The 18,291-nt window shown below is 44.1% G+C and overlaps 1 protein-coding gene across 3 annotated transcripts in view; it reads right to left on the bottom strand.

The window, feature by feature from the left end:
• Positions 1-18,291, bottom strand: part of WAC (WW domain containing adaptor with coiled-coil) — a 93,088-nt gene that overhangs the window by 20,482 nt on the left and 54,315 nt on the right. For all 3 annotated transcript variants that reach the window (XM_075922588.2, XM_006124776.5, XM_006124779.5), the window contains exons 5-8: positions 17,121-17,236; positions 16,916-17,028; positions 9,326-9,634; positions 1,539-1,775 (exon numbers count right to left, since the gene is read on the bottom strand). In XM_075922588.2, the coding sequence (XP_075778703.1) occupies positions 1,539-1,775; positions 9,326-9,634; positions 16,916-17,028; positions 17,121-17,236 (775 nt within the window). The remainder of the gene's footprint in view (positions 1-1,538; positions 1,776-9,325; positions 9,635-16,915; positions 17,029-17,120; positions 17,237-18,291) is intronic.

Raw genomic sequence — 18,291 nt, 5'->3', positions numbered from 1 at the left:
TATCTACATTCCTCAGAGGAGCAGAAAGAATGGATATAGGGGTGTTCTCTAAACAAGAGAGGCAACCAAGAACAACTGATCATGAAGAACTTCTAGCAGTAAAGGCAGCACTTGAAGGCAGTAAACATGGCATAACATGCAATGATAATCCTTAAAAAATGCCTCTCCAAAAAGTGGGGGAGAGAGAGTATTAAATGGAAAAGGGATCAATCCAACTAATAACGACAACTAACTAACTGGACTGAATTGAACAATTTATGGTAAGCTGCAGTAAATGTGAATGCTATGAAAAAACACGAAATGCTCCATCTTAGGCCAATGGTTATCCTGCACAGATCAATATATGTTCAGCTTGAGGAACAAAGATGTCTGGAGTACAGAGGAAACAAAAACAAGCACTGCTACAGCAAATCTCCAATCAAAGGAATGTAGGGTACATGCACACCTGAAGTGGAGCACCTATAGAAAGATTTCTAAAGTTACACAGCCTACCCTTTTCCATATCGACAGCCATCTATATGTCCCAAACGGAACAAAAACCAACCAAGTCCCCAATCTCAATGAGACTTCTTATGAACATAAATTATCTTGCTAATTAAGCATTTACATTTTACAAGGGGACTGTACCTCCTGCTTGCTGTATTCACCAGCCCCCGTCGCGGGTAGAAGGCAACCCTGGCTCTCCTCCCGGCCACCAGGGAAGGCCAAACTGCAGCTGCATCAGCCTGGCAGCCCTTCTCTCTCCCCCTGCTGCACCGGCCCAGCCTCCCTCCTCCTTCCACGACAGCTAGGGTACCCCTCTGCCAGCCAGCGTTTCCTCCTCCCCCCGCCTCCCGCCCTCCTCTGCCAGCCAGGGCTCCCCTTCACCTTTCCAACCCCACCCCACAGCCTAAGTAACTCCAGCAGCCAGGTGGCACACGCCAGGCTGGGCTCTAACCCCGGATCCTGGGCCTGGTTTTCCCCCCACACGCCAGGAGGGGCCAGATCTGAGCAGTGCTGGCCTGGTTGTCTCACTGGAAGGAGCTGGGCATGCCCCCGACCTCCCTTTGTCCACCACTGGGAGGGCCCAGATCCAAGCTGCACCGGCCCGATTGTCCTGCTGGGAGGGTCATGTTGGACCCCGGCCCAGCTTTCCCTCCAGCCACTGGGAAGAGGAGGGGAGGGGAGAACTGGAGCCATAGGCAGCCCCCAGTCCTCCATGTGGGACCTGGGAAGAGCCAGGCTGGGGGTGGGTGGAGCTTTTCCTGTGAGACGCAGAGTGACGTGATGACATCACTCTGTCGTCCCCCGGGAAAAAAATGCGTAGGTACATCAGATAGTTTATAAAGTAACTTCTATGGCAAGTTTAAAAATGTAAATTAGAAACCTTAACAGCACAGCTAAATTTGCCAAGGTATTCATTTGTCTGTTACACAATTATACTCCCCTTATTTTAAACAGAACCCCAACTATTTTGATTTTTATATTCTGTTATACATTGATTTCCATCAATAAAAGTTATAATGTAACATTACACTAAATTTGTGTAGAAATCTTACCTTCATTTATTTTGGATATATCTACACTAGAATTATTAAGCTGCAGGGTGGCTTGAAGAGCAGGCAGCAGTTGTCGAAGGAGATTTGGGTCCTGAAGTAATGGAGGAATTGGTGATTGTGGGACAGGTGAGACTGGGACTGTAGAAGTAGTAGGTGCAGAAGTTGGATTCAGTCCAGAAGCAGATGTGGAAGGAGTTGTGCAAGAATGGGATACAGACTTATCCACAGATGCAGACTCTGAACAGAAGACAAAGATTAATTCAGTTTTTTCGTTACCAATAAAGTGTTTTATTACAAATCATTACTACACTCCTCACATTAAATATGAAGGATTAGCTTCTTTCTTATTGTCTCACAAAAAGGATACTAAACTCACGAGTATGTGCCTGAAAAACTGAAAGACCTCATGACATACTGTTACTGGGATTTATTTTTCTGCAGTTTAATATAAAAAAGGAATCAAAATCTTATTTTCAGAGCCTGCAGTGTTTTGGGTATAACAACAGTAAAATACGTAACTTGAACAATATATTCACTGTCTTCCCCCACCCCTCCCTTATTTATTCTTAGATCTGGACTTTTAATACTCCAGTTATCTGAATAAGTGGGTTGTACCCACGAAAGCTTATACCATCTACATGTTTTGTTAGTCTTTAAGGTGCTACTAGACTATTCATTGTTTTTTCAGTTTTAACAGTAAAATAGCTTATCATGAATTCCATTAATATAAGGGTTTTCAATCTTCTTACTAAATCATAGTGAAAGTTGCCAGTGATACAACCACATACTTTTGGCACACTGAGCATACTTTTCACAAAACAAGATTTTTTTTTTACCTTATGAAACTTAATTTTCTTGCTAAATTTTAATTCCCTTGTACACTTACTCCCGTTTATTGCACGTCTGCCCCGAACGCTGGGCATTTTCTTTTAGAAAGTGTAGGTATGTAACAAACACTTCTAAGAACTTCATGGAATTGACAAAAAAATGGGATGACGTGTCACATATTGGGTTACAAACCAAGACCTTCACTACATATCAGAATTCAAGCAGCCAAAAAACAAAGATAGGAGCAGCCAAATGGGATAAAAATGAGCATTCATATAGTGTGATATCCTTTCTCTGACACTGAGCAGCTGTATGACAGAAAGCATCCAGAATCCTCATAATAGGTAGCTATAGAATGATGTGACAACAGAGAAAGTTTTTTCCCCTATTTCTGTTTGGAATTTGCTTTATATGTCCCAAAAGCATCATTGGGACTTGCATCCTTTATATGTTTAATTTGATTTAACCCAAGTGTCAATTAGGAATATAATAGTGTAGTCAGTTAAACAAGTAACCAATAAGAGAAAGCTTATTGGTTAATGCTACCGACTAAACGCATTCTCACTTGCGGCCTCCCTCCTATCTCTCCACAGCTCTGCCAGTAAATTTTTTAGAGGGCTGGTCAGCAGCCTAGCTCAAGTCTCAGCTTGTGACAGGCTCCCAGAAGCTAACCCACTGCACCTCTGCAGGGAAAGTCATTTAGAAGCTGGCGGACAAGAAGCCTGGCTCAGTCCCGGCTCACGGCGAGTTTAGGAGCTACTCCCCCACTGCAAAGTCAATGCACCGAGCTCTGACACTGTTCTGGCCGATGTAACTGCCACAAAAAAAGCGAAAAGTGAAAGGGGGCAAGAGACCACTGGCTCAAATGGAGAATCTGTGAGCCTAGCCAAAATCAGATTGAGGTTCCACTGGGAAGAGGGCTTGGGACCTAAGAGAATAGTCTTTCCAGACCCTTCAAAAAACAGCTTGTGATGTTATGGGAGAACACTGAGCAACAATGAATCAGGGGATGGAACATGGAGACTGCAGCAAGATGCACTCTGACTGAAGCTAGTGCAAAATGTTGGTGCTTCAAGTGTAAGAGATAATCAAAGATCAGCTGCAGCAGAGCATAGCAGGGGTGACTCCTCCTTGTGCAGTTCAGATCGAAAATCAGGTCTACTTTGTCATTCAGTTAGACTAAGTAAAGAGCTTCTTACTTTCCAGAAGCACCTGTTGTGCATCAGTTAAACTGGCATACTCCCACAGATTCAACCAGGAAGTAACTATTCCATGAGGAGGAGTAGCCGCAGGTCCGGGTGGAAGAGGCAGCCTTGATCCTGGGACAATACATCCTGGTGAAGCGGAAATGGATGAGGGGACTGCAGGAGAAAACTCATGAGTGGGCTGAACTAGTGCTGGTGAGGTCTTGCTGGTACAATGAATATTACTTTTACCGCGTCCTGCCTGATTTTCTGGAGGACCTTGCTGATCAAAAGGAATAGGGACAGCACATTCAGGAGACCATCCAGATAAGGGAAAAGAAAAACGTCTTCCATACATTTTCCAGGAGCCTTCTTCCAGATCTAGCCTGAAGCAGAACCTGGGTCGCTTTGATTTCTGTTTCACTGTGAACAAGTCTATTCAGGGAAAGCCCAACTCTCACCACTTTGGGATGTAAAGCCCACTCATGGTGAAATGAGAACTCTTCGCTCAGGTGGTCTGCAACCGCGTTGCAGGTTCCCGGAAGATGCCGTGCTTCCAAGAAGATGCCGTGGAGAATGCAGAAATCCAGAGCTGAAATGCTTCCTCACAGACAGGCGCGGAGCAGGCTCCTCCAAGTCTGTTGATGTAGAACAGGGGTTCCCAAACTTTTTGACACAGGGATCAGTAAATCCATTCATGAGCTTTCAGAGGACCGGTAACATTCATTTGAATATTCATTAAGCAAATGACAAATATGCAAATATGTTGGTTTTGGTCCTCTCAAAGCCCCGAGGGCCAGCTTTAACAAAGCTTTTGGTACGGCCACCTACAATATTCTTACCAGCAAGTTAAGGGAATATGGATTGGAAAAATGGATTGTAATCCAATAAAACCCTGCACCATCACATCGTGTATTGAAAAGGAGCTCATTTATTTTCAGAAAGCTGACGCCATCGTTGGAATTTTTTTATCCATATTCTCATTCCGGATGGTGAATGCACCAGGTTCTCTCCATTCTGACACACTGTAGTGCCTTTAAACCTCACTGTCAGCAGTGGGGATATTTAAAAGGCACTGCTTTTAAGTTTATATTCAGGATCTGTGTGCGCCCTGAACCACCCCGCTCCTGCTGGCCAATTCTCTCCCCACTTCCCTCCCACCTTCCTCGCTCCCGCTCTGGGCCAGCCCCGCTGTCCCCGCCAGCCGATTTTCTCCCAATCTCTTCTGGCAAGCCCTGCTACCCCAGCCAGCCCTGCTTCCGCCGGCAGGTTCCTCTCCCTATCTCCCCCGGGCAGCTCCTCTGTCCCGACCCTGCTTCCCTGCGGCCCATATCCAACCCCCCTTTTCCTCTCCACAGTCAGCAATAAGAGCTCACCTGGTAACCCTCATTATGCCTCTGCCAGGAGCCTGAAACATACGGCTGCATCCGCCCAGCCCGGAACACCTTGGCAGCCACGCTGAGGCCCAGTATTTTTTCCCGTGGCCCAGTACTGGGCCGCGGCCCATAGTTTGGGAAACGCTGATGTAGAACATGGTGGCCATTTTGTCTGTAAGGACTAGAACCACCCTGCCTGACAGGTGAGGTAAAAACACTTTGCATCTGTTTCAGATTATGCTGAGTTGCCTGATGTTTATGTGCAGGGCCCTCTCTTCTGTAGACTACTATCCCTGCATCTGGAGTGATCCCAAGTAAGCACCCCAGACCTAATCTGAGGCATCAGACACCAGCTCCCTCAAGGAGACTATCATGAGAAGGGTCCCTGAAGAGATAGAGAGAGGTGGGGTGAGAATGAATTGGAAGGTGTAGCTATGCACTACTGTACTAAGCACTACTGTATCCATAATCTAAAGTCATTGCTGACCATGCAAACAGGAAATTGAAAAGGTGGCTACCAAAAATTAGGGAGACTTGATCCAGAGAACAGTTCAGTGTGTTGTCCTCAGGTGTACCCTCAAAACAACTTCTTAGTTCCTTGTCTGGAGCAAGTCAACACTGACTGAGAAGGTGGTAAGGGCAGGTGCCTCGTGTGCCGTCTATAGTGCTTGGGCTTTTTATGTGGCGTGTCCTACCGGCACTGGCTCCTTTGGCCTTTGGGGTGATTGTGGATTCAACCTCTTACACACCAGGCCCACCACACAGAACCCCAAGGTTTCAGGGTGGTACAGGAGTCTGTCATCCCATGTAATTTATTATCTGTCTACTCCACAAACAAGGGCCTGGCTAGCAAAGGGAAGGTTCTCAAACAACTGCTGAACCTTGGTGGATAACTCACGAGAAAAGGAGACAGAAAGCTCGCGACATGGACAGGGCACATGGCATGATGCGAGCTGCGGAATCTATGGCATCCAAAGTTGCTTGGAGAGTTGCTCTGGCAGTAGCCGTGCCCTCACCTAGAATTCTTTGCAGGAGCCCTATAACGCGGCATTCTTCAATTTGACCTCAGGTCTCCCACATTACAATCATAGCAGCCCAAGAGAGTCTGGTGGTGAGCCTTCCTCAACTGAAGACTAGAGGAAGACATTTTCCAACCAAACAAGACCAATTTCTTGGTGTCTATTTCTGAGCATAGCTCTGGGTTGTCCCTGACGTTCCCTGTGGTTAACCACTTCAACCACCAGGGAATTTGGGGCAGGATGGGAACAGAAGTATTCATGCCCCTTTATCAGGACAGAGTACTTACCGCTTAAAGATTGGCGGGGGGGGGAGAAGAGGGGGTTTGTCACAGGGCATTATTTTATATATCCTTTCATGAAGGGAAAGGGGCATCTTTGCAGGGGCTATGGAGGAAAGGATGTCAAACAGGAAATCCACCTGCTCCTCCAATTCCTAAGCATGCAGCCTAAAGTTGGATATGACCCTTCTTAGAAGTTCCTGGTGGTGCCTTGGCATCATCCTGAGCTACAGGGTGAGGGGTCCCACTGATGGTTTTGTCTTGCAACAATCAGAAGGCAGGTACTGTGGCTTCCATGGTACTCACTGGTGGTCCAGTAGGTTGATTGCCTTCATCCACATGGACTTAGGAGGGAGGGCCACCAGACTCTCTGAAACTCCTGATAATGAGCGGGTGGGTTGGAAGCACCGAGTGAACCACAATGGGGTCCAGTAGTATCACAGAGCCAGCCACTGGGCATTTTTCAGTCCTTGCGATATACATGACATTGAAGGTCTAGGAGACTGCCCCAACAATATTGGGCCCTAACTCCATACTGGAGCAGTATCTGGAGCGGTCAGTATCCAGCAAACAGGATCTACTAGAACTACAGTGTCCACAGTTGCATTTAAAAAAGCAACAGTCCAACTGTGATGTGCCCCTCCCGAGAACATTGGTGACCACCGCTGCTTGGCGGATCTGCAACCGGAGACCAGTGATCCATATGTCACATTCCAAGACTTGTGCCAGGATAAGGAGCGAGACCTAAATCAAGGAGTTTCATGGACCAGATGCCAGGGGACGTCCCAAAATATGGTGGAAGCCATCTCAGGGAATGATGGCGGGACCTGCAGTTCTTGATGTGAAAATGTCCCAAGGATTGGAACATTAATTTCTCCCACAACCACATTTACGCTTTCTCCCATGCCACCTCTTCCATGTGCAGGGGGAAAAAAAAATCCATAAAATCAACACTTCATCATGTCCGTCCCCCCCACCCAAAAAAATTACACCTACAGTACTGACATCTAATAATAGTTAGGCATTACATAATGCAGAATTTTGTGGAAATTAATGTGCATCCAGAATCTCTTTTTCCCCCACAGAAATGGGTAGAACTCTGCATGGATAAAAAAACTTGGATCCGCATCCACTAGCCTCAACTCATTATTCAGTGTGCAAACTGGATTTTACTTGAATCCCCATCAACACAGCAAATCATCTGGAGGGGAGGGAGAAAGAAGCACAGATGAATAAGGAAGGGGCAGAGTCATGCAGGGAAGAGGCAGGTAAGGCAGTATGAAAGCAGAGACTGGGAGTAAAGGGTAGTAGACTGGAGATAAGGGGCAGCAAGGTGGGACAGCAGGGACCCATGACAGCAGAGGGCTGGGTAGGCTAGCTGTCAGACCCTCCTGCATACAGATTTAGGATAGAGTTTGTTGCATCCTTTCACTGCCAGCATACAGGGGCCTGTGCTGGCGACCTCCCTCCACCTGATGGCCAGGTAGGCGGGGAAGCCCTACGCAGGAGATATAAAATAAAGCCCTGCTCCACTATCCGTAAATATGAAGCAAATAGCCACAGATAAGCAGGGTTTTAGAAACGAGCTGCACAGAAGCTGGCTGCCAGTAAGGGCTGATGGACCCAGCAGAGTCCAGTATGCAAACAGAAAATAAGACCAGAGGATTGGAGGGAACTCGAGGGCTCCCAGCAGCTGCAGTTCCCAGCACACCCTGAAGGAAGGAAGCAGTGTGCAGGAAAAATCCATGCAAATTCAGGCACCAAAAACAAGTTGTTTCTCCCTCTGGATACTTGGTTTTGAGGGGTAAAGGGTTAAGTGTGTCTGGGCTGGGTGTGTACGTTTGTGAGTCTGCTTTCTGGGAAGCAGTGAATGTGAACATAAGTGGAGGAGTAGAGGCACAGCTGGGCTCTGTGAAGGAAGAGGTGGGAGGGGGCAAAGAAAAAGGAACTGGACTGTTGTACGGCAACAATGGGCAACTTAGACTAGTGAATGAGCTGCATGAGTGACCCTCCATCTCAATGAGCCACAAGATTGTTGTAACCAAGACTATGTCCTGGGATAAGATAGTTTTGCTAACTGCACGTAACATACTTAGAATTTCTGGGGTGTGCTGATTGAACCGTAGCAGCGTTTTCACTGGATGCAGATGGAGCTTTTACAGTCAATGCTATGTGCAATCAGCATGCACCTCAATTCATGTGCATTTGCTTTGCGTGTATATCACTTTAGTATTACTAGAACAAAGAAATGCCATTAATGGAAAGCAGGGGAATCTCTGCTCACCACTGCATAAAAGGTTTCTTAACTCTCAACTACTGGGAGAATGTGTGTCTGTATTGTTAGGAAGCCTGCTAAAAAGCCAGTGGGCTCTTGGATGATCGAGATGCTAAATGAGACTGACAAATGGATAAAAAAAAATGGACTTAGGAGGGAGGGCCACCAGACTCTCCGAAACTCCTGATAATGAGCGGGTGGGTTGGAAGCACCGAGTGAACCACAATGGGGTCCACCAAGTTATCCACCAAAGTTATCTCTGAGTTATCCACCAAGGTTCAGCAGTTGTTTGAGAACCTTCCCTTTGCTATGAAGACAGCTACCAAAATAAAAGAATGCCACCCATTTTTTCAAGATTATACTTCTGATATACATAAGAGTGTAACTGCTCAGTTTTATATGCACCAGTCCATATTCCCATGTTGCATTATAGGAAAACAAATATTTTGTCACTTGGAATCCCAACAAGATACAATCTGTGATAGAAAATACATGAGTCCAAGAGGGCTTTGAAACATGGATACTACGGTTATGTTGAAAACTGGAGTAATTGTAAAGTTCCTCAATAACATAAAAAGGATTTTAGGCACTCTTAGTGGTGGTCAGCTGAAATAAAGTTTGCAGTATATGCCTGTAAATGGCAAACCCAGAAGAGCAATTGTTTTTCTGAAAGATACATTCTAGTTTCAACGGAAAATTAAATCAGGGAAGCCTTCATATAAAGGAGGTCAGACTAGATGATCAAAGGTCAAAATTCAACTTGCAATACTGAGCAACATAAAACAGTTTATATGACATACCTTTTCTCTCTGTTTTATATGACATACCTTTTCTCTCTGTTTTCTGTGAAGGGATGGAAGATGTGGGTGTAGGCAGTTTTGATAAAGTAGATGCTCCATTAGCATCAAAGGATTTCTTTGGCTGGTGATCAGATTGTAGAGAAAATGGAGTAGGAGGAACAGTGCTAGGGGTAGCAGTTGGATGAACCACTGGTTTGATGGGATGTTGTACTGGAGTAGAACTACTATGAGTCTCTGCTCTTGGCAGTCTGTAGTCTCTGTCATTGTGTCTGCTTGTCTGAGACAAAATATTCTGAGGGAGTATACTACTGGCATCACTGGAATGCTTGTCTTCCACTGTTGTTCAGAGTTCACAAAGAATGATGCAATAAGAAAAAAGATTCAGTTAGAAGCTTCACTATCAGTGCAAAGACTATGACTAATTCAATAGCATACACATCATTAAATGTGATTAGACTTTCATTAAATTTTTAAAAACGAGAAGTCCTGTGACACCTTATAAACTAACAGATTTATTGGAGCATAAGCTTTCATGGGCAAAGACTCACTTCATCAGATGCATGTAGTGGAAATTCCAGAAGCAGGTATAAATATACAGGCATAAGAAAAGAGTTCCAATTAAGAGTAAAGTTAGAGATAACGAGGTCAATTCAGTTAGGGAGAATGAGGCCCACGTTTAGCAGCTGATGTGGAGGTATGAACACCAAGAGAGAAGAAACTGCTTTTGTAGTTGGCTAGCCATTCACAGTTTTTGTTTAATCCTAAGGCGATAGTGTCAAAACAAAGACTGGGAATGACTAGCCAATTACAAAAGCAGTTTCTCCTCTCTTGGGGTACGTCTAAACTACATTCTATTTTCGAAAGAGGATATGGAAATTCCACGGGAATTTGCATATCTTCTTCCGATCTCACCTTTCGAAAGCAGATATTCCTAAAGTGAAAGTAGTATGGACACTTTTTTGGGGGAAAAAACCCTTTTTTGAAAAAATGTATAAACCTCATTTTTTAAGGAAGAGCAGTTTTTTCAAAAAGGATTGTTTTCCCCCCAGGAAAAAAAAGCATCCAGACTACTTTCACTTAAGAAAGGGCTTTCGAAAGGGAGATCAGAAGATTCCTGCGGAATTTGCATAGCCTCTTTCCAAAATAGAACATAGTCTAGACATATCCTTGAGGTTCACTCCTTCACATCAGCAGCTAGACGTGGGCCTCATCCTCCCTGACTGAATTGACCTCGTTATCACTAACCTTACTCTTGGTTGGAACTCTTTTCTTATGCCTGTATATTTATACCTGCCTCTGGAATTTCCACTAGATGTATCTGATGAAGCGGGTCTTTGCCCACGAAAGCTTATGCTCCAATAAATCTGTTAATCTATAAGGTGCAATACAGATTCAGACTAACACAGCTACCACTCTGATATTAAATTTTTTAAAACTCTCACCTGCGAGCACAATAGCTACTAGCAGTTGGGTGCTGGCAAACAAGACCACCTGATTTTATTCATGTACCTTCTCAAACACCATTAAGACCTTTGTCCAATTTAGAATTCCAGTTAAGTACTCTGCTTAAGGACAAACTATTTGTAGTGAGTCTTCTATATTTACGGGTTTTTTTTAAAAAGAGTCCATTAACACCCCCAACTAAAATAAAATATATGCATATGCTATATATAGTCTGCAAGACTAAATTATTGCAGATCCATGCAAAACATTTTCACATTTTATGAATTTCTCTTCTATACACCTGGATATTCACAAAAGCAAATAGTTATTGTTATTATGACTGCCAAATGATTTAAAAATAATAACAGCTGTAGTTTTAATTGCTCTGTTAATAATAAAACATTTATTTAAATACTTTTGGATATTTTTCTACATTTTCAAATATATTCATTCATTCACTTCAATTACAACACAATACAAAGTGGACATTACTCACCTCATAATTTCTGACTGCATACATTTGCATTTTAAAAAAGATAAAAGCTATTTTTCAATTCACCTCATACAACTGTAGTGTCATCTATTAATTATGGAAAAATGGTTACCTATCTCTCATAACTGTTGATATTTGAGGTGCTTTGCTATGTTGATTACAATGTGCATCCTGCGTGCACAGTCTTAAGGCTTTCTCTCTAGCAGTAACCCTGGAGTAGCACGACTGTGGTGCTGTATATAGACAGCCGTGGACCCTTGTCTGGCTCCGTTCCTTCTTGCTGGAGAAACTAAGAGGGGAAGGGAGTGGATCTTGGAATGGACATGAACACCACATCTCTAAGAACAACAGTTACAAGAGGTAGGTAACCATTTTTTCTTCAAGTGATTGCTCATGTTAATTTCAAGTAGGTGACTCAAGCAGATTTCTTGTGGAGGGGGTTGAGAAATCACTGATTGGCAGACTGAAGTACTACTTTCCAAAGGCAGCGCCATCTCTAGCATGTTGAAGAATGGTGTAGCAAGATGTAAAAGTATGCACTAAAGACCAACTCACTGCTCTACCAATGTCCTGGATGGGAACATGGGCAAACCCTAATACAGGCTAGTATCTAGGAGGAGATCCTCTGTGAGATGACTGGGAAGCCCTTTGTTCTACCTGTGATGGAAATGAATAGTTGGAATCGACTTCCTGAATGGTTTCATGTACTTCAGATAGAAAGCTAAGGCACGTCTGACATTGAGACTATGAAGCCATCACTCCTTTTGTGACATGTGCGGCTTTGGGTAAAAAAACAGGCAGGAATATGTCCTGGTTGGTATGAAAATATAAGACCATCTTTAGCAGAAATGCTGGGTGAGGCTGGAGCAGCAACTTATACAATCTTCTGTAAGGACAAGGTATCTCTGAACTTAAAAGCCCTTACATCAGAGCCCTTCTGGCAGAAGTAATAGCCACTAGAAATGCCACCTTCCAAGACACAGAGTAGAGAACAGGTCACTAGAGGGTCACAGGGCAGACCCATTAGTTTAGACAGAAACAACTTCAAGTCCAATTGTGGGATAGTTGTTTCACATGAGGATACATTCTATCCAGGACCATCAGGAAGTGATTCACCACTGGGTTCATGAACAACAATTGGCCCCTTATCCTGGGTGAAAAGCAGAAATTGCCATTAAGTGCACCTTTACAGAAGCTACAGTGAGACCTTGTTGTTTCGAGTGGGAAAAAAAGTAGTCCAGAATTGTCATAACCAAGTCTTGCAGAGGTTGAATACCTTTTTGAAAAGGTTTTCCATCTGGTCTCTTCCACTTGGATAATGTATATTGCTGAGTAGGTGGTTTTCTCTTGCCTAAAAGAACTTCTTTAGCCGCTACTGAGCATGTAAGCTCCAATTGGTTCACCTACAGAACTTCCAGGCCATGAGATAAAGGGACTGCAGGTTGGATGCTGAAGACAGCCATGGTCCTGAGCGAACCACTCAGGAATCAGAGGCAGGAGTAGCATCTTGTCCAATAGGCCCATTAGCATTGTATACAAATACTGCCTGGGCCACGCTGGTGCCACCTGAATCACCAATGCCTCATCCTGGAGGATCTTGAGCAGGACTTTGTGGATGAGTGTGAATGGAGGAAATGAATACAGCAGGCTAGCTTTCCATGGAATGTGTAAGGTGTCTGCTACAGTACCCAGGCTGAGACTGAGGAAGGAACGAAATAAATTTGACTCTTCCTGTTCTGGCATGTTGCAAAGAGGTCTATTTAGGGAGAGCCCCTTCTCTAGAATATGCAGTTTGCGATATCCAGATGAAAAACCATTTGTGACAGTGGAACTTCCAGCAGAGGCTGTCAGCCAACTCATTCTGAATAGGGATGTTAGCAAACATTTATTTTTGTAACGTGTAACTGCTGAATTTTTCAGCAGTTACACATATTGCCTGCCTCCCCCTGCTGCCTCTGACACAGAGGCAGCAGTGCCAAGGGGAAGGGCATCTCTGCAGAGCTGGTACACGCAGGAAGCCGGCCCCCCGGAGAAAGCCGGCTTCCCACATGTATCAGCTCCCACCTGTCCCCCAACCCCCACGCTGCTGCCTCTCTATCAGACACTCCACAGGAGCCGGCACACGTGGGTGAGTGGGCTTTACAGGCACTGGCTCCCACCTCCCTGCCCCCTTTGTGGCCCAGGCTTATCAGTTAATCATGTAAACAATTACATGCTCACATCCCTAGTTCTGAACATCCGGATCCAGTGAGAAAATGATAGCTGACAGGGAAACCGTACAGAACCTCAGCTTTTTTTATATGTACTGGTTAAGGGTGCAAAGGTCCAAAGGCCACCATTAATCTTTGGGATAAGAAAGAAACAGGAGTTGGAAGTGGTGGTCCCCAAGACTTCAAGGGCATGGGTTTTTACTCCTGTTACTTATCTTGTGAGGTGCTTGTGAGAAGGGTCCCTGAAGAAGGACAGAGAAGGAATCTGGGAGGGAGGAAAACTGGGAAGAATATCTGAGTTCTGTCATGCTTAAGGCCCGGCAATCTGAAGTAATCTGGGCCCAAGCACAGTAGAAGTGGGATAATTGCTCCCCAAACATAGGGGAAGGATCCAGAATGGCGAGTGGAGCACCATTTCCAAATGCACCACCTTCAAAATTTCTTTTAGAAACAGGGGACTGCCTGGAGGATTGTCCTTGATCGTTAGAGGCATTAGGAGGCCTCTTCCTGTTCCTGCGGTTGCCCCTTCTCCCAAAGTCATGATTCTGCAGAGATGGGAAGTAATGCAGGGGAGACTGGAGCTCAAAGGGCATTCTCCGGCGGGCCGGTATATGGAGACCCAATGACTTTACGGTCACCCTAACATACTTTACATTTTGGAGCCTGGAATCTGTTTGCTTAGCAAACGGCACTAAGCCATCAAAGGGAAAATCCTGGATTGTCTGCTGCACTTCTGGAGGACTCCCAGAAACCTGGAGTCAGGAACTCTTGTGCATGACAATGCCTATGGAGACTGTGTGCATGGCAGAGTCAGCCGCACCCAGTGTCAGTAGAAGGGAGGAACTGAAAATAATTTACCCTCCTTCAAGAGGGCTGAAAACTCGGAACACAATTCCATTGGAAGGAGTTCTTTAAACTTCCCTGAGAACACTCAGGAGTAAACAACCACCTGCTTATTTGATATTTTCAACCGAAGTCCCCCAGTCGAATAGACCTTATGGTCCAGGAAGTCCATTTTCTTTACCTCCTTGGATTTACAGGTCAACCCTTGCTGTCCCTTTCTCTCTTTGGCATAGGCCACACCAACCACCAGAGTGCCCAGTTGAGGATGCACATATAGATGAGATATTCGTACCTCTTAGATGGGACAAAATACTTGCTTTTCCCATTGCAGTGGGAGGGATTGAAGCAGAGGTCTGCCACAAGGGTCTTAGTGGTATTTTAAATAATGTTAATAAAGGACAGAGCCACCCTAAAGGGTCCGCCATGGGTTTGGATGTCCACCATAGGGTGCAGGTCCTCAACTACCTCTTCAGCCTGCAGGCCTAAGTTCTGAGCTACCCTTCTGAGCAGCTCCTGATGGGCTCTACTACCAATAGGTGATATGGACAAAGATGAGCCTGCCACTGACTCATCAGGGAAGGACTGAAAGTCCCATCAGTCCTGTCCTAAGTCCTTCTGCACTTCCAGATGCATTGGCTGATGCAGAGCACTGGGCAGGTTAATTGCCTTTGTGGGTGGTACCTCAATGCTAGATTGTGCTCTAATTGCGGCGCCATGGTTAGGGTGAATGTGAGCACTGGTGAATGTGAGCAGTGCTGGGAGGCCGCTCCTCTGACCTCCAGCTCCAGAGAATGGTGGAGCAGAGGCATCTTGAAAGCAGAATCTTTCTGCAGTGCCCTCAACCGAAGACAGCATTCAACGCATTGACAAAGCAAATTTCAGGGCCAGCCGAAGGAGTTTGAGTCTAATGTCCCTCTCCATTCTGGTTCTCAGGCAAAAACCCTGGCATATCTTGCACTTACCAGCAAGATGTGCCTCCCCCAAACACTTAAGGCAAGAGTCATGAGGTGAGGGGGCGGGGAGGTCCCTTGTGGGGATTGGCTTCTGGCATGAAGAACAGCATTTAAAGTCATGGAACCAAGGCACGCCCCAGTCCTTGGGAAAGGGGAGGAGAAAAAATTGATCCCCACTAAGAAGACTGTCTACATACACTATCTAAGAACTGTTGACTACTCAACTATTAATTATTTACACTATAAACAGTAAGATCTATGGGATACACTTGGCCGAGGCAAGAGAAAAGAAAGCTTGAACGACCTTCACTGGCAGTAAGGAGGAACTGAGTTAGGGGAAGGTCAGCGGTGGTCTATATACAACACCATAATGGCCCAGGGTCTCCATTGCTGACCGACACATACTGCTAGGGGAAAACCTTCCAATGACTACGCATGCGGTATGCACATACCTACTTGGAATCGAGATGAACAATCACTTGAAGAAGTTCAATTTACAAATTGAGAACTTTTTTACATAACTGCACTCAAAAAATAAAACAAAGTAAAATTTTAGAGCCTTCAAGTGCACTCAGTCCTAATTTTTGCTCACCCAATTGCTAAGACAGAGAAACATGTTTACTTTTACAGGACATAAAGCTGCCCATTTCTAATTTACAATGCCACCTGAAAGTGAGAACAAGCATTCACATGGCACTATTTCAGTTGGAATTACAAGATATTTACATGCCAGATATGCTAAACATTTTATGCCCCTTCATGCTCTGACTATCCCTCTCCAGAGGACATGCTTCCATACCAATGATTGGTTCTACTCGATAACGATCGAAAGCACATTCATTTTCATCATTTGATTCAGACTGCCATCAACAGAAAATTTTTACAGTAAAAAGTAAGTGAGCACTGTACACTTTGTATTCTGTGTTGTAACTGAAATCAACATATTAGAAAAGGAGAAAAAACATCCAAAAATATTTATAACAAATTTACTATTATTAAAATTTATAAAAATTATGACAAATCATTATTAATTTATAATTGTTTTGAGTCAATCAAATGAGTTAACTGTGATTAACTGGCAGCTCTAATTGCAATACAATTTTTTTTCTTGAAATGTGCATTTTCCTTACTTCGTTCTACACTTGTTGAAGCAGAATATATTTTCTCCAGATATTATTACGCTGCTCATCTGTGATTTATAAAGAAATAGTGATAATCACCAGGCCCTTTATAAATCTCTAGTATCTTAAGCACTGAAAAAAGAACACTGGGAGAAGACTCTCAGTAGCTAGAGAAAAGCATTGTGCAGTCAAAACTGAAGGATAAATGCTGCATATATAATAGCCCACAATGAATAATAATACATAAAAGGAATAACAACACAGAACAAATATACAAGTGAATACTCTAGTTCAACAGCCTCAAAGCTGCTCTGAGACATCGGTGGGTATGATCATTGGAGAAGTTCTCTCTAGTTAGATTTTGGAGGGGGGGGGGGAGTGAATTGGGCCACCCTGACTGCCTCAAAAAGCACAGGCTACGGAAGAGGGGTTTTCTTTTTTAGTCTGGCAAAGAAAAGTATTAATACAAAGTAAGCAAAGCACATAAACCAAGTGCATTTAACTGTAAAAAAACAAAAACAAAAAAACGCTAACAAACCAAAAACTACACATACTTCCACTGGTGAACCCGCTGGCAGCTGTTGCCTGCATCACCTCTCTTCTGTAGTCCCTATCTTTTGGGAAACTGTTAACTGATATTTTGCTTGCTTCTTTTTGTCTCTGCTCTCTGCAAAAAAAACCAAAACAAATAAAGACATTCAAATCAAGTATGCTTTCCAGATTATATATTATAATTAAAAAATACAAGCGTATCTATACCTTTCAAGCCACTCTTTTGGTTTTTCCCATTGTGAAACTTCTGTTCGGCAGTTATAGTAGTATTTTTTCCCAGAAGAGCTGATGTGCTCAGACCAGTCATCCGCAGAATCATAGGACTTCAAAAATATGAACAACAATGTTAGAGAACACATGACCTGACAGTTTTTAAATAAGTTTTAGACATTCTAATATATTCAAAAGCTCAAGGTGTTTTCTTTTCCTTCAGATTAAGTTTGAAACACTAAGTAGGGGACAATATAATGTTCTTGCTATATTAGAGCATAATACAAATGTCCCTCCTCTATCACTTCCCACAACAGTACAGGCAGTCCCCGAGTTACGCGGATCCGACTTATGTCGGATCCGTACTTACAAACGGGGCTTTTCTCACCCCGGAGGACGCGGGCTGACCAGTTTCAGCAGCAGCTGACTTGGGGACACCTGGGGTAGTGCAGCTGGGGTGCGGTGCTGCGGGGACCTACCCGGCAGCGTCACAGCTGCTCTGTCCCAGGCGTCCAGATTTAGCTGCTGTTCAAACTGATCAGAGGCTGATTCCAGGAAGCCCAGGGCAGAGAAATTCTGCCTCGGGCTTCCTGTAGTCAGCCGCTGGTCAGTTTCAGCAGCGGCTGAATCTGGACGCTAGTTCCGACTTAAGTACAAACCTACAGTCCCTATCTTGTACGTAATCCAGGGACTGCCTGTAATGCATTCCAGCTGCTTCAAACAATACACTGCTTCTCCTACCTCATCTTACTAAATTACAGCATAAATTGAGATCTGGTGCTATACTCACTAGATCACTGTAATCTCACTCTTATCTATATCAGTCTTCAGCATGCTGGTGATTTCAGATCTTTTATTACTACCGCTCAAGAACCTCCTCAAAATGTCCAGATAATGTAAATCAAAAACTTGTAGCCTTTTAGCTACATTATTATTTTATAAAATAATTTGGAGGATTCTCTGTTTTCCCATACTCCAGAACAATTTTTAGCACAGACCGATATGATTATAGCAATTTTTAGAACTGAGTGTTTAAAGCATAGGAAATGATGTGTGCTAACCAGTAAGTAACGAGGCTCAAAAATCTATTAGTGTTGCCCCAAAATTCCAAAAAACACAAGAGCCTGGGGTATGATGTTAGACTACTACTAGGGAACCAAAATATTAA

The sequence above is a fragment of the Pelodiscus sinensis genome, chromosome 2 (genome assembly GCF_052426305.1).
Source record: "Pelodiscus sinensis isolate ZL-2025 chromosome 2, ASM5242630v1, whole genome shotgun sequence".
NCBI lineage: Eukaryota > Metazoa > Chordata > Testudines > Trionychidae > Pelodiscus > Pelodiscus sinensis.
The sequence above is the reverse complement of the archived record's forward strand: the minus strand, read 5'-3'. Positions and strand labels throughout refer to the sequence as shown.